At 34.8% G+C, this 22429-nt stretch overlaps 1 protein-coding gene across 2 annotated transcripts; it reads left to right on the top strand.

Annotated features, from left to right (window-relative positions):
• The first annotated feature begins 2160 nt into the window (after positions 1-2160).
• Positions 2161-21136, top strand: LOC114258320 (uncharacterized). Of its 2 annotated transcripts, XM_028198298.2 has the most exons (15): positions 2287-2604; positions 6078-6136; positions 6332-6387; positions 6521-6695; positions 7603-7704; positions 8215-8286; positions 8597-8713; positions 8828-8905; positions 11287-11349; positions 11452-11548; positions 12392-12470; positions 12563-12777; positions 13459-13604; positions 14635-14757; positions 20649-21136. In XM_028198298.2, the coding sequence occupies exons 4-15, from the start codon at positions 6540-6542 to the stop codon at positions 20799-20801; spliced, it is 1401 nt and encodes a 466-aa protein (XP_028054099.1). In that variant the 5' UTR covers positions 2287-2604; positions 6078-6136; positions 6332-6387; positions 6521-6539; the 3' UTR covers positions 20802-21136. The 2 variants fall into 2 exon arrangements, with proteins under 2 accessions (XP_028054091.1, XP_028054099.1); XM_028198290.2 differs by lacking the exon at positions 6078-6136 and having other exon boundaries at positions 2161-2604.
• The last annotated feature ends 1293 nt before the right edge of the window (positions 21137-22429 follow it).

A 22429-nucleotide genomic window follows, 5' to 3' on the forward strand; every position in this document is an offset into this window, starting at 1 on the left:
TTGGAAAAGACCATTTTCAGGTGTCGGTAATATGCGTCCGCCAAGATAGTAGCTTGAAGGGATTTGGAGCAAGAGCTTCTCTTTTGTTATATTTATTTTATATAGCCAATGACTTTAATTGTGTTGAGGTAGACTCATTTTTATTGTAACCAAGCAGTGACTTGGAAAAATGTAAGCCCTTAATGTATACGAATATCTGTTTAGCTTTCATTTCTTTTACTACTTATACCACATACTGTAGATTTAGGATGAGCTATTTATAAATGTATATTGCATGCGCCACCTTTTGTTTATTAACCCTGATTAGTGGAAGTTTATCATTTCATTTGTGTTACCTTATATTAGTGTCGTGGGTTGGATTATTGTAATTATTTCGGGGCGTTACATGTATAATTTTCAAATTATGAGTGTTACGTTTGGAAAAAGTACATTAAATAGTTTTTAATATTTTTTTTATGTGTTACATTGGAGTGTTACGTTTGGGATTACATAGATTGAAGTATTACGTTTGAAAAAAGTACATTAATGAGCTTTTTTTGTGTGTTATATTGGAGTGTTAAGTTTTTTTGGAGTGTATCGTCATTATGTTTGGGAAAAGTACATTAAGAAATTTTTTTAAAGTGTTACGTTGTTACATTTTGAGAGTTTTTTTGGAGTGTTACGTTGTTACTTTTGAGAAAAGTACACTAAGAAACTTTTTTAGAGTGTTACGTTATTACATGTAGAAAAAAATATACCAATGAGTTTTTTAGTATGTTACATTGAAGTATTATGTTATTGGAGCATTACATTGGAATGTTATGTTTTTGTTCATAATGTGAGATTTGTTCCACGATGAGAGAAAATCCAAAACCTCTATGGAGTAGATTGGCCAAATGTATAATTTTATATTTGGAGAAATCCACTTTTATCCTTAAAAAATTAAACCGAAACATGTAAGTGATTACCTTTTTGTGTAATTTTCACTTTAATAGGACCTTTGGATTCATAAGAAAAAAGGAAGACTAAACCATTCGCAAGATCATATTTTGAGATTTATTAATGTTTCACCTAAAAAGTATAATATTTGTGAATTTTTTTAAAATTTTTTTTACTAAATACCAAAAATACAAAAAAAAAAAATCAATATATTTTTCGTATTTTGTGTATCTATTAATTTTTTTAAATATTTTTTTACAAATATTTTATTATTTAGATACATCCAAATAAGGTGCATCTAAAAAAGTAAAAAATTTGTTTAAAATTTTAAAAATATTCACTAAAAATAAAAAAATACGTAAAATAAAAAACTCAATTTAAAAAATTGAGAACAAACTATATAATTTTGTGTTTTTTCTATAAAAAAAAAATTTGAAAATATAAATATTTTACCAAAGTGACCATTATTTTCCCCAAACATTGACATTTTTAGAATTTTCCCAACATGTAACCACTAGGGGTGCAATTGGCGGCGGGTTTAGTCGGATTAAGAGGTTGTCCAAGTTCAAGTTAAGTTGTGCTGAGATCTGCTCAAACCCGCCTAGGCTTGAATTACAACTCGAGGTTGCCTACCCAAGCCCGACCCGAGTTAAACCCGAATTGCCCGATTGCGCAAATTGTCCGAGTTGTAAATAAATTTCAATTTTTTTTAGCTAAATTATTAAAATTTGACTCTATTTATATTTTTTTAATAGAAAATCATTAATATCATCAAAATAAATAATTTATATAATGTAAAAGAGATACTGCTATAATAATCTTTACAATTTATGAGTGGAAATAAAAAAAATAAAATTTTATAAAATAAAAATAAAAAGATTTTATGTTATTTATATATATAACATATATTCAATATGATTTAATAATTTAAATTATTTTAATATTATGTAATGACTAATAATTTATATATATTTAATATTTTTATATATCTATATATATATATAATTTAGATTTTAAATTACCCAATGGTTTGACATTTTTATCTAAATTTGTCTAAATTTAATTTAAATTTTTAAATTGGAAAATGTTTGAGGGCCACAATTTTTGTGGCTACAATGGCTCAAAATTATCAAAACGAATCGTTTTGACAATTTTGAGCCATTGTGGCCACAAAAATTGTGACCTTCTAGCATTATTGTTTTAAATTTTTACTCAAATTCCTACCAAATTTTAAAATATCTCAGGCCACTACTAAAAAAAAAATTCGAGCTCAATTTGAATTGCTCGGATTCTACCGTCCAAATTGCACCCCAAACCACCTCATCTATCTCCCATCATGTGTACGGTGTATCTACGACGCGCTAGGCTGTCCTTCGAAAAATATAAAATTACGCGCTCTCTCTCATTTTACCCTGTTTCTCTTTCCTCTCCCCTTCCATCCATGGCGATCTGAGAGAAAGGAGTGCATGTAGAGAGAGAGAAACTGTAATTTGCAACTGAAATCTAGGGCATTTCTTGGTCTCATTCTTGCCCTACCACAGAGACAAATTCAGAGAGAGAGAGAGAGAGAGAGAGAAGGGCATAGAAAGTATGGAGACAATGTCGCCATTAGACTCTCTCGATTCTTTTATCATCTCTTCTAGCAGAGCTTTTTGCAGCCCTCTCGCCATGTTTATTCAGTTCCAGGTTCGTTTTTCCAATTTCACTGTTTGTTTTCGGTGATAATCGAAAAAAGCTGAGATTTTTATTTATTTATTTATTCTCATTCTTGTACGGTTCGGATCTGAGAATTAGGCATGCGTTTGGCTGCCGAGAAAATACTGAGTAAATTGCAAAAACAAGAAACTTCCGTGATTTTTTTTTTTTTTTTTTGAAATGGAGATTTCTTATCCAAATAACTTTCTTGGCTAAACTTTAGTTGAGTTTTTGTTTCTAGAGGGCAAATCAAGGGACATTTACGATGCAAATCATTCATATGGTTTTTCCCCCATTGTATCTTTTTAATCAACCTAGCGGATTGTAATATTAATTATGTTTGGAATTGTGAATTTCAAAGGAAAATTTTCAATTTTAATTTTCCTAATTTTGTTCTATTAGAATTCATTACTTTATGGGTGTGTTAGTTTTGCCTAGCCTCTCATATTGTGAGAGATTAATCTTTAGGTTAGATGTAATGTTTTGTCCAATCCTAAAGTTTGGTGTCACATCTTGGAAGTTGTGTTGATCCTCAGGTTGTGTATTGTGCATCTCTGTATTAACTATATTTTTTGGTATAAAACTAACCGCCTACTTACCCAAAAAAAAAAAAAAAAAAAAAAGAGAAGAAGAAGAAGAAGAATAATTTGTTACTTTGGATGATGAGGCCTTGTATTCCTTGATTGTTTGATCTGAGGAGTTCAATCTGTGAGATTTGACATTAGACAATTGTGGCATAGTATAATTTCTGGAAAAAAAGGAAAAGCTAGAACAAGGCTCTGTGATTAGGACTTTGTGGCATAGCGAGGTAGTTGCCTGAATTTTGGCCAGAATTTTGGATTTTTCACTATAGCAAATTTGGGCCAATGGAATGACAGTTGTTTTGCTGATTTATAATGACATTTACTGTGCTGATATTGAATTCTTGAATAATTCGAGAAAGCATCTTTTTGTTTGTCATTATTACATTAGCTTTTGTTGCTAATAAAACGATCCGAGCTGTAAAGCAGTCAGTATGCTGGCACTTTTGATCTTTGTGTGTTCAATGGGGACCATATTACTAATATTACTAATAGCTTAATGTGGCAGATGTGTGCTTCTTCCTTAATTATTATTATTTTCCATGTTTTTTTTTTAAGGGTGGTTTGGGATGATCTAAATAAGTGCACTTTTTGACTTTTTGTGAAATATGGATTGGGTATGGGTTGGGTTTGAAGTGATGTGGTAGAGAGGTGATGTGACTTAAATAAGATGATGTAACTTAAATAGAATAGTGACTTTTTGTCTTTTTTAGAGTACCCCAAACAAGGCTTTAGTATCAGAGAGGAATATCCTTGAAGGAACTAAAAGGTTTGGTTCAAGAATCGTGATGAAATATGACAAATGAATTTTTTTTTTCTTCTTTTGAAATTTCATAAATTTTGAGGACAAAATATGAAAATTTGACTAGTTTGGTATTGTTTTCATTTTATGGAAAATACAAAAATTGTTGGATCTACTGTTTTTGAAAACTGTTTTTGAGAGAATTTTCTTCAAATAACCCAGTTTAAAAAAAGTCAGTAAGTGATTTTAAAATTTTATTTTTATTTTTATTTTTTTAAAACTTTATTGCACAAAAATGAAAATAATAGGTGCTTTTGAACTTTTCAATATTTTTGTTTCCAAAAGCACAAAAACCAAAATTTATTTTTATCTGTGTGCTAATCATTTGTGTATTCTTTCACCATGCCAGTTGGACGTTAAAGAGTGTTCTCTTTGATATATAATTAATCTGCCAGCTTGGACCTGTGTCCATATTCTACAAAGTGTTTTTCGTCTTCTTCTGTGGATTGGTATAGGCAAAACATTTGCACCATATTAGTAGAACTTTAAAAGATGGAAGCAATGGTGTTGGGCATCAATTAATTGGTTGGTTATTGTGCTTCTGCGAATCAAACTGAATAGACAAACCTTAAGATGGAGGAGTTTCGAGTTGCTTGAATATAATAGTTATCTTTATTTGTAAGCCAAAGTTAACAGTTTACAAGTTTAAAGTCTTGAAACTGCAAGTTTGTTTGGTATCCCATAAATAATTGCACTTATTTAGACCAGTGCACTTATTTGGGTCACATCACCTCTCTATTTTTCTGCACATTCTTTTGTGAAAAATTAAAAAGTACACTTATTTAGATCAGCCCAAACTACCTACTGAGATAGAAATTATAATCGCTAAATATTTAGAATAGCATATCTAAAGGAGTCTTTGGTTCTTATGTAAAGACCCGGTAATTTCCTCAGGTTCCACATGTCACTCTTTTAAGACCATTTACTCTTTGGTGTAAAGTGGTCATAATATTTGTTAATTTGTTTGCTGCAATTCTTTGTTACATGCATGCCTGTATAACTGAATAACTATCTTAGGATTTTAGCCCTAATTGCTTCACCTTTCCCTTCAATGTGTGTTATTTCTTTAATTTTATAATACAAGGGCCATTGTTAATTTATATTCAACAGGTTAAGCTATTGGAACATTTTTTGTTTTTTTTGTTTTTTTTGTTATACATGCCATATGATTTTCACGACAGGACTGAAGTCTGCATCCTTGATTATGCTTTTCTAAATATTGCTTGTAACAAAAAGAGGCATTCCCTTTAGAATGAAATTTGGAGTGAGAAGATCTTTGTGTAGGTCAATGGAATAAAGTTCTGAAGATAAGCTACTGGCCAAAAGTGATTAAAAAATTCAACTCTAATAGAGGTGTCCTTCCATATCCTCTAGATTGGCTACTAATATTTTGGTCAATTTATTTCTACCATTATCACATTAGAATATGAAAGTTTGATGTAGTTCCTAGAGATCAAGTGATTAGCTTTGATCATCTTAAAATGGTAAAGGTCTTTGTTTTAGAATTCTGCTTGCTTGCTCTTAGTTGATAATGCAATTCTCATTCATGACTAATTGGGAAAAGGCGTGGGGTCATTCTTCTGTTTTGTACTTTGTAATTTGCAACCAAATTGGGTTCTTAAGGATGGACTCATATAGAATCTGCTCTCGTATATAAGGAAAATAACTAGGTAAGATAGGAGGTTGCTTTGTAGGTTTAGCAGTTGTTTGATGCTGTTGCTTTTCCCTAACTAGATGAGGTTACTTGTCGCTACTTGTAAAACCAAATCTGTAAGGTCTTAGCCCTTGAAGTTTCTTTGAAAATTTGATTACTTTGATATATCTCAATGAGTATCACAGTGATGCTGACAAAGGTATTGTGGGTGACATGGGTATGAACTACCTGACAAGGAGACTTCAATGATAAATTTTTTTTGCACAAGCTGGTGCCTATAGGTGCCCTGGTTGTCATATGTTGGTGCAATGAATATAGCTAAAGATAGTATCGCTATTATAGGATTAGTTGCACAGATATCAACCATTTCATAGCCACTAGATGCATCATGAATTTTAATAGATCTCAGTTTAGAAGAATATTGCAGGACACATTGGATTACATGGGCATGTTGCTGGTTTTTTCTTTTTATTTACTTTATGTCAGGTATGGATTTATTTTGCATTATTTTGAAAATGATAATGTTTATGGACCAAATGTACGATATAACTGACTCTTTGTGCTTTGTGAGGTGATAGTATCTTATTCTTCAAATTTATGTTCTTTGCTCATAGTTTTGTGCACTGTAACATGATGTTGCAGCATGATCATGTTCCAATCTGTCTTTTGTTTGTGCTGTAGGGATATTTTATCTGCTTAACTCTTGCTCTTGGGTGGGCTTGTGCTGCTTATGTCAGGTATCAAGCTTTAATTTCTAAAGTTAGGTGACAATGTGGCTTTAAGTTCCCGGATCAGTTTCTGCCCTTAACCTTGATAAAAAAATTACTATGTGAAATTTTAGATTTTGTAACATTTTGTGTCTTCTGACAGGAGTAGAGAGATTAGAAGGATGAAAGATAGTTTGAGAGGTGGCAATAGCTTTGCATTTATTTCTCATGATATTAATGCGCTTGAGCATTCTAATCAGGTCAATCTGCCAAGAGTGACTGTTGTAATGCCTTTGAAAGGCTTTGGAGAGCACAATCTACATAATTGGAGAAGTCAGGTACATTATCCGGAACACACATATTACCTAGTAGTTCCTTTTTCTCTCCCATTTTAAAGCTGAAAAAGGAAAACAGTGAAGAACTTGATTACTTTTCTTTGGTATGTGTTTTTCTTGGTTTGTTTCTTATCGTTAGTCCAGTTATAAGCAGATAAGTGTAGCCAAACATACTTTCATTGAAGAGTCGATAGTTGCAAGTATTTGGTCTTTATGCTAAGACGAAGTGAAGAAAATTGACACAAATTATTATTTGCTACAACTGGATCTTAGTTTCTATTTGAAGTTATGATTCATGTATTACTGCCTAATTAGATGCGTGTAAAAACACCTTGACAACAGAGGTATCAAGATTGCATTCCTTGTTTTCTCTGAAATACTAATTCTTTAAGAGTCTGGAAGGTATTTTAAAAATTTTGTTTAAAACTTGAAACTTTTGTAGTCTTTTTTCCTTAATTGTGAATATTCTTAGGGTAAATTACACTTTTCCCCTTTTATGTTTGGCTACTCTTTTACTTGGCCCTTAAAGTTTATTTTTTTCACTTTTTCATATTTTTCTCAGTTTACTCCCAAAGCTAATTTTTGTTAAAAATTAGACAGAAAATGACATATTGACAGTGATGTGACATAAAAATATTTTATTATATATAACTCACATCTCTGACATAAACTTAAATTAAACCCCAATATAATAATATATTTTTTATGTTACCTGATAGTTATTATGACATTTTTGTCTAATTTTGAACATAAGTTAGCTTTAGGAGTAAATTGGGAAAAATTTGAAACATTAAGGGCCAAAGTGGGAAAAAATAAGCTTTAAGGGCCAAAGTGAGAAAATGACCAAACATAAAGGAGGCATAGTGTAATTAACTCATATTCTTCTTATCTCATGAATATTCAAATGCAGATCACGTCTCTATATGGTGGTCCTTTGGAATTCATTTTCGTTGTGGAAAGTACAGAAGACCCTGCTTACCATGCCGTAAATCGATTATTAGCTGATTATAGGGTATGTATTGTGTTGTCAATGCTCTTTGTATTATGATGATTTGGCAACCAAAGTTTATGTCTTTGATTGTTTAAGGGACACAACTATGGTGAGTATTTTGTTGTATCATGATTGCTTGCCATTTATTATTTGTTTTTGTTAAGATATTGAGAACAGAAATATATCGTTTCGTCGTTTATCTTTTAATTGTGATAGTAATTTTCAGCAAGGAACAACGAGATGTTGTCTAATATCTAGTTTGTAATATTTTCTATTTGTCTTTTCTATATCAGCACAATTTTTGTGTTGTGTAATTGTTGAAAGAGCTGGCATTTTTGGTATGGTTTGCTTATTATGAGTCAGCCCATGGTCTTCTACTGTGATGTACGTGTATCATATGCGCTAGCTACTTGTGTAATTACAGCATGCTTTATGCTTGATTATTTTTATTGTCACTTCTCAATTTTTTGCAGGATGGGTATGGTTTCTTCTTCTTATGTTTTGTCATGACTTGTTCCCATTTGTGTGCAGGATGATGTTGATGCAAAGATAGTTGTAGCTGGTTTGTCAACAACTTGTAGTCAGAAAATTCACAATCAGTTGGTAAGTAACAAGTTCACTACTTTGTAGTCTTCATAAAGAACCGACTAATATTCAGCATCTTTCTCATATGCATTGTATGTTTGCTTATTTTTCTGCATTTTGATAAAATGTGATTTTATCTTTTAGAATGTTCCTAAACTCCAGCTAATTTAAACTTTTAAATAAAGGTTGGATAGGACTTCATGTGTAAAAACTGGAGCCTATTTATAGTTGTATCTGTCTTTTACCTATATTTTCTTGTCAAGTCATTTTTTTCGGAAGCATGCATCTTATTATAGCTCATGAAGTACATTCTGGTGCAATTATGCAGATTGGCGTAGAGAGAATGCACAAAGACAGCAAGTATGTGTTATTTCTAGATGATGACGTTAGGCTGCATCCTGGGTCAATTGGAGCTCTCACTACTGAGATGGTAAAAAATCCTCAGGTATGGTTATGTTAACACATGTTTTGTTTTATCTGTATATTAAGTTGGTAGCTTTGATTTAGATTTTTCCCACTCCCCTCACGGAGGAATATTGTTTTTGCTAATGATGTGCAGATTTTTATTCAAACTGGATACCCTCTTGATTTGCCTTCTGGAAGTTTAGGAAGTTACTGCATATATGAATATCATATGGTATGACACCTACTAAACACTTTACTTTTCATTTATGTTTCATTGTCAATGCATGCATTCTGCATTTTATTTGTTTCCAACCTGCTGGCATATTACTTTGTTTGTCCCATATAACTTGTGTAAAAATAAGTCGTAGTGTGTATTTATCAAGTAGAGAGAAATGAATGTGGTTGCTATCTATTGTCCCCACATGACATTGTATCTATAAAGCAATTTGCCAAGACATACGAAGCATCACTTGAATTCTAAAAAGCACCAACACTCCAAGATGGGTGCAATGCCCATTGTCCGACACGGTGGGGACACCAACATGGCGTTGTGTGAATTTTTTTAATTATTATTTTTTTTAAGACACGTTGGGGAATACTTCTTGGACACTTGTGCCCTGCCCTGTGTTTGGACATGCTCAGGACACTTTTGAAGGTTTTTATTTTTAGAAAGTTGATTTGGGATCAAAGTAAAATATATGGAAATAAAGAGGAATCAAGTAAAAAAAAACACTCGCATATACATCGATATCTCATATCTATGTATCTTAAATTTATATTCATACACATAGTATAATCTTGGCCTAATAATCTTAAGGTTATGGGTTCAAGTCTTGGGACAACCACTTTGTGCACTTTGCCAAAGGTTAGGTGTATACCCAATCTTTCTCCTCTCAAACACACATTAATGTGTACTATTTGGGCGTTATTTATTTGTTTATTTTTTTTATACATAGTAAAATATATATATATATATATACACAATATTTTTCTTTTTGCTATATCCCTACCATGTCCATGTGCCAATTTTTTGAGAATCTATGTCCTGTATCCATGTTTCTTAGCTTGAATTCTTAATTAATAGAAGTGAATCACATTTGTAATTACGAGAGGGTTAACATGATGAGTTCAAGTTTCTGATGTTAAATTTTTTTTTATTTTTTGGGGGATAAATAACAACTTCAAGAAGATGCTAAAAAATACAAAAACAGGACCCCACAAAAAGAAACAAACTAGCCAGTCACATCATTAAGGAAATCTAAAACGATAAACAAGTCAGGATCTATACGGCCTGATACCCAGCCATATAGAACTTGCAAAAGCCTATCTTCGAACCAAGACATTGAAGGAACAACCACTTGGAAAAGATGCTGATTCCACTCCAACCACAACAATCACATTAAGTACAACGGAGCTAAAGCCCAAGCCTTACGACGTCCCTTCCCAACCTGAGCCCGACCCCAACTCTGAAGAACCTCTATAACCCTTTCCTTCTACACCCACATAACTCCAAAAGTAGAAAGAACAAGTCCCCATAAATGATGAGCTATACCGGACACTAAATCAGCAAACGATCCACTGATTCCACATCACCACAACACATACAACACCTATTAAATAAAATATGCCCGTGACAAACCAAATTGTCAATCGTAAGAATACAACCAAAGGCCGCCGTCCACACAAAAGAAATCACCTTTAAAGGAACACCTGTAACCCAAACCTGACGCCAAAGAAACTCCCCCACCCCACCTCCACCTCCACCTCCACCTCCACACAAAGATTGATAGAATGAAGACACCAAAAAAACGCCTTTGGAGCTCTTACACCCCCCCCAAACAAAAGCATCCTCCCCCCTCCCCTAAATATGCAATCCATGAAGAAAACACAATAACTTGATTACAAACTATAAATCCATTAGATTTGAATTGCAATAGTGGAGTTTAAATATCATTAGTTCTTTTGGTGTAATTTGTGACCACCTCTTTGTCAGTGCTTTTGTGTTCCAAGAGATCTGAAGCAGTTGAATTAGAAGCAATCAAAGTCCTCGAATAAATATATGATTGGGTATTATTGGAGTGATATTGTTTGACATCTAATATACACGGACACTTCTAAAAAGGTAATAGGTTGTGTTCAACACCAACACTCGTCAGACACTTCCCACAACTTAAGTCACACATGAAAGACATTTCAAGTTTGAATAAAATAACCTAGAATCCAATGATAAAAGAAAAGCAATGTAAATTGATACATATTCTCCTCCTTTAGACATTAAGAATTATTATCTTTCGACTTAAATATTCATATATATATATATATATATTGTATTATAATTATTTGTCCTTATATATGGGATATAATAAAGCCGATCAAAAAATGAAGTATAATAAATATATAAAATTATATATTTCACACATGCCCCCCACTTATCGTGTCTTACATTTTTTGAAAATTTGCATGTTAGAGCTTGTCCGTGACGTGTCACGTCTCTGTCTATGCTTCTATTTTGACATCTATTAGTGGGTTTGCCTTACTGGTCGCTTTATGCCATTTTACAATTTCACTCGTTTACAAATTGATGATTTAACATGGACAACTGTTTTTTCACAGCCTTGTTCGATGGGGTTTGCTACTGGTGGGAGGACATTCTTTTTGTGGGGAGGGTGCATGATGGTAAATAAATACCAACTACCTCCTTTTAACTGCAGCATGCTTATTATGGAAATGCATTTGTTCTAGATTTTTCTTTCCTTATGTGCACATATTTTGTCTCAGATGCATGCAGATGATTTTAGAATTGACCGTCATGGAGTGGTTTCAGAACTTCGGGATGGAGGATACTCTGACGACATGACTCTTGCAGCTATAGCTGGTATTGTATTTTGGTGCTATACTTTCTTAAACTTGTTTGATTAGACGTTTAGACTTAAAAGCCACATTTTGCTTGATAATTTTGCACCATCTAAGTTTCTTTTCCTTCCAATCTCTGGCCAAACAGGCTTACCAATGCATCCAATTATCAAAGTGTATTACATTCTATTTCTACCCATTTGAGAGACATTTATTTTTTTAAAAAAACTGTAAATCTTTTAAGTTTATTTACTTTTGATTGGAATTATTTGCACAAAAGTAGCCTCTCAAACTTGAACCTGCATAGGGAGGCTGCACTAGGTAGTGGTCTCTCTCTGTTTTAACTTTTTGGTCTCCAACTTTTCTAATGAAATTTCCATTGAGTCCTATTAACACATCAACATAGTGTTAATAGGATTCAATGGAAATTTCATTGAAAAAATAAGACTTGTTTGATATTTTCCCTAAAAAATATCCTGTAAGTGGAAATTTCAAGTGACACGACAAATGAAACAATTACAAACTTATACTTCAAAGTTTGAATGATTTGAATGTTCAATACTTATATATGTGACACGAAGAACTTCTGATTAACTCTATAACGGCTTCTTTCCTCAGCTCTTGAAAATAATTTTCAAGATTGGATGACTGGTGGAAATTACTGCCCTTAGTGGTGAACCACTCTATATCTGCTGCATATTGGATGCTTTGACACTATATGAAATTATCATATTTTGGGTCTTCATACATACATGGTCGGCAGAAATCTACAAACGCATTTCTTCTGTTCCCGTCATTCAGAATTTGGTATTTTCTAGACGCTAGGCCACTAATTTTAATCACTGATGTACTTGCTTCTTTCCAGGGGCTCACAAGAGGCTCATTACATCACCACCGGTTGCTGTTTTCCCTCACCCCCTTGCAAGTGATCTTAGTTTCGGAAGGTTTGTAATGTACAGCCTGAGAATGTTTTTACTTGAAGACAGGCATCTCAAATAAAGTGCTTAATTTCATCTTGAATGTTCTATCTGTGCAGATACTGGAATTACTTGAGGAAGCAAACATTTGTTCTGGAATCATACACCACGAAGGTTAACTGGATAATGAACCGTGCATTATTTTCTTCCCACTGCTATCTATCATGGGGATTTGTATCACCATATATTATGGCTGTGATTCATGTTGCTGCAGTATTAAGAATTCATTCTAAAGGGTATTCACTTGGGGATGATACTGAATTTACTTCTCGTGGTAAGAACACTAACTTTCACTAAGACTGTAGATCATGAATTTGAGTAAGGATTTGAAAAAAGAAAACATGGATGAAATATAAGCTTCTTTTTTTTTCTTCTCCATTTCACTTTCCCTTTCCAAATCCCTACTCAAATCCATGATCCAAACACAAAATAAGTAGGTTTCAAGTTTAGAAATTAATATATTTGAATGGCAGGAATTCTGAGGGGGAATAGGAATGTGATTCCAGATTCTCATGATTCCAATGTTTGGAATGGAATAAATATGTGATTTGTGATTAACTACTCCACCAGGAATCACATTTTCAAGGATTTGATCCCTCCCCTCCCCTATGTTAATCTCACATACCTGTAGGAATGTGGATTGTTTTATGAGTAAAAATGTTCGTTGGGCCTACAATTTTTAATGTCAAACTTTTTTTTTTTTTTAAAAATCATTTTTAGAAAGAGGATTCTAAATTCTAACCAATCCAAACACATGAATAACATTGACACCGGAAATCTACTTCTAGCAATGTGATTCCTGATAATGTGATTCCTATTTCCTCTATTTGATTCCTACCGTCCAAACATAATTTAATGTCAAGCTGGAGAATTTTGTTAAAATGTTGGGAGTTCAACTTAATTCTTCTGCGCAGTGAAAGTACTTGTTCTCTATTTTATCAACTATTTTCTTCAGGGTTGTTACTAGTAGGCGGCCTAGCCTTATGCACTTTTGTAGAACTTCTCTCTATGTGGAATTTAACAAGAATAGAAGTCCGACTATGCAACTTGTTATCTCCAGAGGCGCCTCCACTATCGCTTGCTTCATATAACTGGTGCCTTGTAAGTCTCTCTCTCTCTCTCTCTCTCTCTCTCTCTCTCTAAAAGCAGAAACAGTAAATGCAAAGTTTTCAGTTGTCATTCCTTTTTTCAACATCCAAGGAACTCTGTAAATGTCTCATTTTTTATCATACATTTGAGTAAACATTCTCTAATATTTCTAACTAGCACCCTGAATTTGTTCTTTTCTATGTTGTTCATAGCATTACAACATCAGTGAATTGACTCTTAAACGAAAATGAAAGAGTGAGAAAGTTTTGGATCAATTTCAAATGAAGTTTAATTTTGAATTCAAGAATTTGAAGTGCCAGCCAACCTTCAAATTTGATAGCATAATCAGTTGCTTACGCTCCATTTGTTTCGATGGAAAACATTTTCTTATGTTTGGTTGCGTTCTTGAAATTAATGTAATAATGGTGGCAATAGTGGTGGTGGTAGTGCCGGCAGTAGGGTGGAGGTGAAATTGGAGGTGTTGGAGGTGGCGGTGGCTGTTGTGGTGCGGTGGTAGTGGTTGGTGGTGGTAGTTATGAGGTAGAGATGGTAGTGGCGGTGGCTGTGGAGTGGTGTTTGTGGTGGCGGCGGCGGCGATGGTGGTGATGGTGGTTGTCTTTGTGGTGGTGGTGGAGGTGATGGTAGTGGTGGTAATGTGGTGGCACAGATAAAACTTTGGTTCGGAAAATATTTTTCACCTTTTAAAAGTGAAATATTTTTCCCCAAATAGACTTGTTTTCCATTGACCATAGATAATGTTTTCCGTTGTAACTTGTACAAAATGACAGAAAATGCGGAAAATATTTTTGGAAAATATTTTCCGCCCAATCAAATGTTGCGTTAAACAATGGGATTCTTCCACTTTTATTTTATTTTAGTTTTTTGGTCTTGAGCAAGAAAACTGAGTTTTTTTCCCCAAATGCAAGATGGTAATTAAAGAAAAACTCCTGAATATGAAGGTCGATGCCATTTAATTTGTTGCATTTGGGATGGAGAACTTGATTTGTTACCAATTTAATTATTTTGATGTTCAATGGAGCAGGTATTTATTGCAATGCTGGTGGATAATTTTTTATACCCTATCTCGGCAATGCGTTCACATTTTTCTCAGTCTATCAATTGGTCTGGCATTCGGTACCACTTGAAGGATGGGAAGATACACCAGGTATGCTTGTTAGGGCCTTTCACTATCCTCAAAACATGGCTTCCATTCAATGTTATTTCCATTTTGCGGACTATACCTATAATATTTGTTTGCGGCATCTACTTCAGAAAACAAAAACAAAATATGAAATATGCCATGATGACTTTATATTAGGCTGTAATGGTATTATTTTGAGCAGGGTGTCATGTCCCGCCAAGTTGCATACACAAAAGTCTCCTCCCAGAGGAGGACTAGAAGGATGGAGGCTAATGGAAGTTTCTAGAGCTTCCAAGAAAAATTGAGAGATTGTGAGATTCTAGTATACAAGTCTAGAGAATGTACATAGAAAGACCTATAATAGATTCTAGAGAATTCTTGTAAGCTTGTAGAAGGCTCTGTCAATCTTCGACACCATAATTAATCGTTGTTCTAGATAGGGTTGTTCACGGCTCAAGTTGGATCGGTTTTGCCCTCGACTTGTCATCCAACTCAGCCAGATCAGATTGGAAAAGTGGCCAACTGCTTCTGACCGGTGTATTGTTCGAAACCGCACAAATCGGGGTTATTTGATTTGGTGGTTGGATCGGGTGAAAAACAGCTAAATACGATTGACCACCAAAAGGAGAAAAAAAAAAAAAAACAATGAGAGAGATCTGAAAAATCATCAACAAATTTGGAAAAAAAAATAAAACTTAAACAAATAAATCTCACTTCGGTCTCATGAACAACATATTTGAAAAATAAAAATTACAAATGCGAATGAGATAGAGGAAGGAGAGATGGGTGACCGGCTGGCCATGGCCATCACTATATTTGGGTCATCAATTACAGATCTGGGAAAAAAAAATGCAGAGATGGAGTGCCATAACCATATTCATCGAAGTGGAAATAATAAAGCCATAAAAATAGCAGAGCCATATCCGCCGGAGATGGCTTCATCTTCGTATTCACCAGAGATGGCCTTCATCTCCGTATTCACCGAGGAAAGAACAATTGGTTGTGAGTTATGGTTGAGAGAGAGAGATGAGAGAGATGAACCAGTGATATGACAGAATAAGACTAACAAGGTCTTGGGAAGATGACAAAATATTTCTTGGGAAGATATGAAGTAATCCAAAAGCCTTCCAAATAGTCAGACGTGGATGATATATATATGTATATATATTTTTATAATTTGGTCAGATTGGTTTGAACGATTTCTTTGCAACTCAACCTGTCACTCGAATGAGACTTAGAAAAAATGGGATGGTTTGAACCACAACTGACCATACACGTTATTGATACTGCCCATGATAGGCTCAGGTTGGTTAGATTGGATTAGGTACGTTGGGTGGTCTGTTATTTGAACACCCCTAGTTCTACATAGGCTAGGTTGCCTATATAAGGGGTGAAGGCTCATTTGCCTCACAACCAACTTGACATCCAACTCGTGAATGTTTTATACAGGAAATACAAGCATACTCTCAAACTCTCGTATGTGCTAATCTTCTCTCTTGTTCACTAAGGGTTAGGCCGACTTAGCATCACTAGCCAAGTTTGTGAGTCACCAAGTGCCACACGGAGCATTTAGAAACAACCAAGGACACAAGGGCCTCTTGATTTATTTATTTTTATTTTTTAAGTATAGATATGTAATCAATCCACTCATAATTTGAACACCTAGTCTGAAGATCTTGAATATCCAATTCGGCCCTTTCAATCTTTGCACACCCAATCCATATTGCACTCACAATATTTCTATGAATGGACAGAATTTTTTAAAACTACACTATACCAACCAAACTTGTAATATCTTGCCCATCCATGTATTTTGTGTTTGGTTCTATCTTTGGGTGGGTGTTGATTTCCGACCACACAACCAAACAGGAAACTTAGCTGGAGAGTATGCGGCAAAATAAATTAAGTCAACCATCTGCCAACAAGAATATAAGAATACCGTGGTGGTTCGTCCACCCGGGGCACTCTGACGATCAAGTTAGTCAACTTATCTCTCAAAGATATCAAACAAGTACACAATTCACAATCAAAAGCATCACAAATAAAAGCATACCTTAAACCCACAGGATGCCTCACTCTTATAATGATCGATGTCTAACTTTCCCTAGAAGTCTTACTTTATAGGATTTTATCCTTTACAAGGATAACATGTATCACAACTCATAATATTCGGATTAAGATGAACTTCCTCAAGAGTTTCATCTCTATCCAAATAGGTAGTTTGATGTCATTTAGGATTCTTGTCCTCTATCCGAATATTTCGGATTCCAGCATTATCGCACCGAACCTCGCCAACGCCGCAATCACCTCGGTAAACATGACCCACCCACATGGCACCTCGGCCGACATCTTGAAGGCATTTTGGCCACATGGCGTCATTCTCAAAATGCTTCCCCACACTTTGGTTTCTATGTTCTTGGAATTTCTCAAATAAAATAAAGGTGTACCAAAAGGATAGCTGTCTTTGTGAATACAACTTATGTTGAATCAGACATAAAATTTGTAAAAAATTGATTGCGCAAGTCAATGAGATATCAATTGATGAGTGATTGTTCTTTACTTACATTGAAAATGATTAATTTAATTGCATTTTATTTGTGATTTGAGAAGTTTAAAATAACAAGATTTATTGAAAGTAGATAATAGCTATTCAAAAGTGTGATTTCAAGATTTCAAGAGATGGTATTCTCTGGAGTGAACAAGATTTAAAGAGGTGTAAGCGAGGCATGTTTTTATAGTTGTATGTGTTAATATAATTGTTATAATTGTTAATTGAATAGCTTTAGCTTTAGTATATAAATTGTATAGCTTTAGCTTTATTCCTTTTTTTGCTTTCGGTGATAGTGGGTCTTTGTTTGGTATCCAATGTTCCATTCTTCTCTCTATAAAGAGAGAGTTCCTTCTCTTTGTAATTATCACATACAATACAGAAACACAACAATCTTGTAAAACATCAATCAATAATACAAGAGTTTTAACATGGTATCAGAGCAGGTTTAGAACCTGATATTTTCACTTCCCGGCGGGCGGCAACCTCACCTTAGCTGCCCGCCGGACCTCCACCTAGTCTGCTAAATTTTTTCTACACATACCTTTAAATTTCCTTTCTTCAACCTGCTGAGTGCACACACCACAGACAGCACACATACAATTCTCTCTCTCTGTGGTTTCATCAGAGCCCTTCATCAAACTCATCTTCAACTTGTTCACGTTCTCCGCCGCCGGCATCTTCGCCTTCACCCATATCTCACCGTGTGCTCCATCTGACTCTGCGTGACCTGCTGAAATCCTGGAAAGTGCCCGTTCAATAAATGCAACAAGCTCAGAATGAGTACTACGCAGATGAGATATTTGTAAGATATGATTGCAATACTGTGGCCACTCAATCAAACGTCCACAAACTGTTCCAGAGCTTTGGTCCCAAACACAAACATTTTGGAATCTGCAGGTTTACGCAGTGAATCCAGAACACCTCGGAGGGCAATACTGATGCTTGATGAGAGAACCAAAGAGCCCTGTGCTTCTTTTTTCTTTTATTATTTAAAAACACCACTTAGTTGGTGAGCCCCTTTCACACCCCTGTTTTCCACTACCCACATACCTATCACTTTTTTTAATAATTCCACCTTTTTTCGTTTTTGTTGTTTTTATTTTTTTATACAACAACACACAGTGAGCCAGCCATAACATGGGCATGTCTCTCCCCACCTTTCTTTATTTTATATATATATATATATATATATATTTTTTATATTATATTCCTCCACCAGCGTTGTTCTCATTTTTTTTTTATTCTCTCAGTGCTTAGTCCATCAACTCACTTCCCTCTTTTCTTTATTTCTTTTCAACACTTTTCCACGCACAGTGAGCCAGCCTTTTTCAAATAATTTTTCATTACATTTTTTTTATTATTAAAAAAAAAAAAAAACAAAAAAAAATTATAGATTTGCACAACACTTTGTTTTATTTATATTAGGGATCAACCCCGATCACAATTTTACCCCACAAAAAAAAAAAAAAACAAAAAACAAAAAAAAACAAAACAAAACAAAACAAAACAAAAAAAAAACAAAACAAAACAAAACAAAACAAAAAAAAAAAAAAACAAAATACAAACAAACACACCCACACCCACAGTGGGATTTTTCTTCTCTACTCTGCTGCAGGTCTCTTCTTCTTGCCTCCGTCCTGGCCGGCCCTTGACGGTGTTGCCTCCGTGTTTCCCACTCCACTGGGCACGATCACTACTCCCTGCTCCTCCACTGCAGCATATGGCGGACCTCCAAATCGGAACATTACGGTGGCCTTCCGCTTCAGCTCCTTATTTTCTGTCTTTAGCACACTTATCTCTGCTCGCGCATCCTTATACATGCGTTGGAGCAGAGCCAGCTGGCCGTTCAAATGCTGCACCTCATTTGTCCTACTCTGCAGCCGGTTCGACAAATTGGTAACCGCAGTCATGGTTTCCACACATGACTTCAGTGTATATTGATTGGCTTCAATATCTGTTTGCCCTGCCATTTTTTGCTCCACAGACCGCATCGGAAAGTTCAACGGGGCAAACTCCGGGGCGCTTGGTTGAGTTTCCAGTGCCACCGCACCAGTTCTCTCTCTCGTTGACTCGTTGAGGTCGGGAAAGAGGGTGAGCAGCCTGCGGGAAGACGATGAAGCCATTTTCTGGGCAAGTGTTACAGACTCTCTCTCTCAGAAACGGAAGAGTTTTTTCCAAGGATTTTCGCAGTTTTTTTGTCTCAGCCTTTTGCCTTAGCCTCCGTCTTATAGCCGAGGCAGCCACGCACATCGCGCGCCTCTTACCACCAGCCGACAAACTGGCTCGCCTTTTCATGGCTCGCCTTTTGATGCATTCGGGCCCGCCTTTTGATGGCACGCCTTTTGAGGGTGCGGGCACACCTTTTGAGGGCACGACTTTTGAGGGCTCGATATCTACATCCATGTCTATCTTTTGGGCAGCCTATATACACACTCATACAGTGTCTTCTCCACCGGTCAGCATTATAAATCCCTTTTCAACCTTCAATAGGTTTCTATCTTCACACCTATTTGAGTTTGAGGGGGGGTTATACACAGTATCATGTTCAAGCCACCTCATGGCGCACTCCCTAAGTCGCCCCCTTGGTGCACCACCACAATCTTCTACAACGGTCCGACATGACCCCATAAACTGTCCCGACATTGATTCCGGTCAGCTTCTACATCGGTCCGACATGACCCCATAAACTGTCTTCTCCAACGGTCCGACATGACCCCATAAACTGTCTTCTACATCGCGCACTCCCTAAGTCGCCCCCTTGGTGCACCACCACAATCTTCTACAACGGTCCGACATGACCCCATAAACTGTCCCGACATTGATTCCGGTCAGCTTCTACATCGGTCCGACATGACCCCATAAACTGTCTTCTCCAACGGTCCGACATGACCCCATAAACTGTCTTCTACATCGGTCTGACACGACCACACAGTGTCTGCTACACCGGTCCGACATGACCCCGTAAACTGTCTGCTACAACGGTCCGACACGACCATACAGTGTCTCCTATCCCATTTTTAATTGTCAGCTTATTTTTTCTGTTTTGTTACTCTCTCCAAACTCAAGTTGGCTAGTACCTATCCTCCTTGAGTTTGAGGGGGGCTGTTAATATAATTGTTATAATTGTTAATTGAATAGCTTTAGCTTTAGTATATAAATTGTATAGCTTTAGCTTTATTCCTTTTTTTGCTTTCGGTGATAGTGGGTCTTTGTTTGGTATCCAATGTTCCATTCTTCTCTCTATAAAGAGAGAGTTCCTTCTCTTTGTAATTATCACATACAATACAGAAACACAACAATCTTGTAAAACATCAATCAATAATACAAGAGTTTTAACAGTATGGTGAATTACATTTTATTGCAGATTGACAGAAGCAAGGGTAAAGGTCCAAAATTCACAGATTTGGGTGGAAAGCATTTATATGGGAAGAAAGGTGGTCCACCTAAAGCCTCCATGATTGGTGTTTTGTCAAGAAGTTTGGCTCAATGGCGCCAGCCCAAGAAATTTGATGTCTAGGAATGGAGTTTAACAAACATTAGCTTATGATTGTTGTGCTCCTCGAGAGGGCTGACAAATAGCAGGAGCTTCGGTAGCAACAATTCTCGGGGATTATTTATCCCTAAAATAGTTTTTGCTAATTCATCCTTTATTGCTCTAGTGCTATGATTCATTTCATTTTTCAATTCTCATTCAATCAATTGATTCTTGAGCTCCAACGCTCCCTTCTAGTTGATTGGTGTAATTTTATTTTTATTTTTTTAATTTTTTTTAGAAGTTGTAGTGTAAAATAGAGAAGTTGTGCAATCATTTCTTTTTTTTTGAGAATCAGTGCAAGCATATTTATTCCTTCATGTGTTGTCTGAATATCCACATTGTTTTTTTTTTTTTCCAATTAATTGGAATTTTTCTTCTCTTTTTGAGAGGAGTGGCATGTTTAATTTTACCCTCAAAGAGAGGTGGATCCTCCACACTCATGGTTTATTTGTAATGTTTTTGTTTTTATTATTTATTTAATTTTTAATTTTTGGAAACTAGTAACAAAAATATGTTATGGTATATTGTTTTCATTTTCATAAAAGTAAAATTGATTCTAAATTTTTTTAAAACTTGTGGAATTAGAAAATATATTTTATTGTTTTCAAAAAGAAGTTTTTACTCTCTATCTCCTCTCATCATCTCTGGCCACAACTATCATCTACGACCTTTGACTGCAGGCCAATCTCCCGCCACCATTCTATAACTTTCGGTGACCCTTCAACTCCTGGTGATCTTTGATCACCACCACATCCAGTGCCTCTTACCACCGACCACCACCTTAGTAACTCATTAACATGTTTCTTTATTTTTGTTTGGATAAATAATAGTAAATCTGCTTAAACTAATTTTATTACAGTTAACTCTTTTTGTTAGGATTTTATTAAAAATTTATAGAAAATTAGATCATGTATAAAATACACTACTAATTTATTGAATTTTTAAGACAATAATATTTATTATTGATTGTTTTAGGATAATAATATTCTTATTTGGTAATTTCATTTGCACTGTCTCTTTTATTTTGGTGGTAATTTGTACCGTCTCTTATCTTAATGGTAAAGTGCAAATAGGATTATCAGATAAGAGCATTATTGTTCTAAAAATTTAGGCCTCGTTTGGGAACAGGTTAATTTAGTAATTTTTTGGCTATTTGGCTAAAAAAGTAGGTAAAAAAAACTTATATGTTTGGGATGACTTTTTGGTTAATTACGAAAAGATGTGCAAAAAGTAGAAAAAAAAGAGAATCTTTGACTTTTTTGTGTGAGTTGTTGACTTTTTGGCTAAAAAGGTAACTTTTTAACTTTTTTGCTAAAAAGGTAAATCTCCGAACGGGGCCTTAATAAATGTGTCATGTGTTTTATAGATGATTTAATTTTTTATAAATTTTTAACAGAATCCTAAGAAAAATAGTTTATTATAATAAGATAATATTTTGTAGGGTTTAGCAGTTGAGTTTTGAAATTCAGGAGAGCAAAATATAAATGGGTCATAATTTAAAGATTTATTATAATTTATCCTTTTTGTTTTCATTTATTCTCGTTGGTTAACCTTTGGTAACTCTTTGTTTTCATTTTCAAAATGTGTACGATAAAACAAGGTTTCTGACA

This window comes from Camellia sinensis, chromosome 13 (assembly GCF_055761805.1).
Source record: "Camellia sinensis isolate YWXY chromosome 13, ASM5576180v1, whole genome shotgun sequence".
In the NCBI taxonomy this organism is placed as follows: Eukaryota; Viridiplantae; Streptophyta; class Magnoliopsida; order Ericales; family Theaceae; genus Camellia; species Camellia sinensis.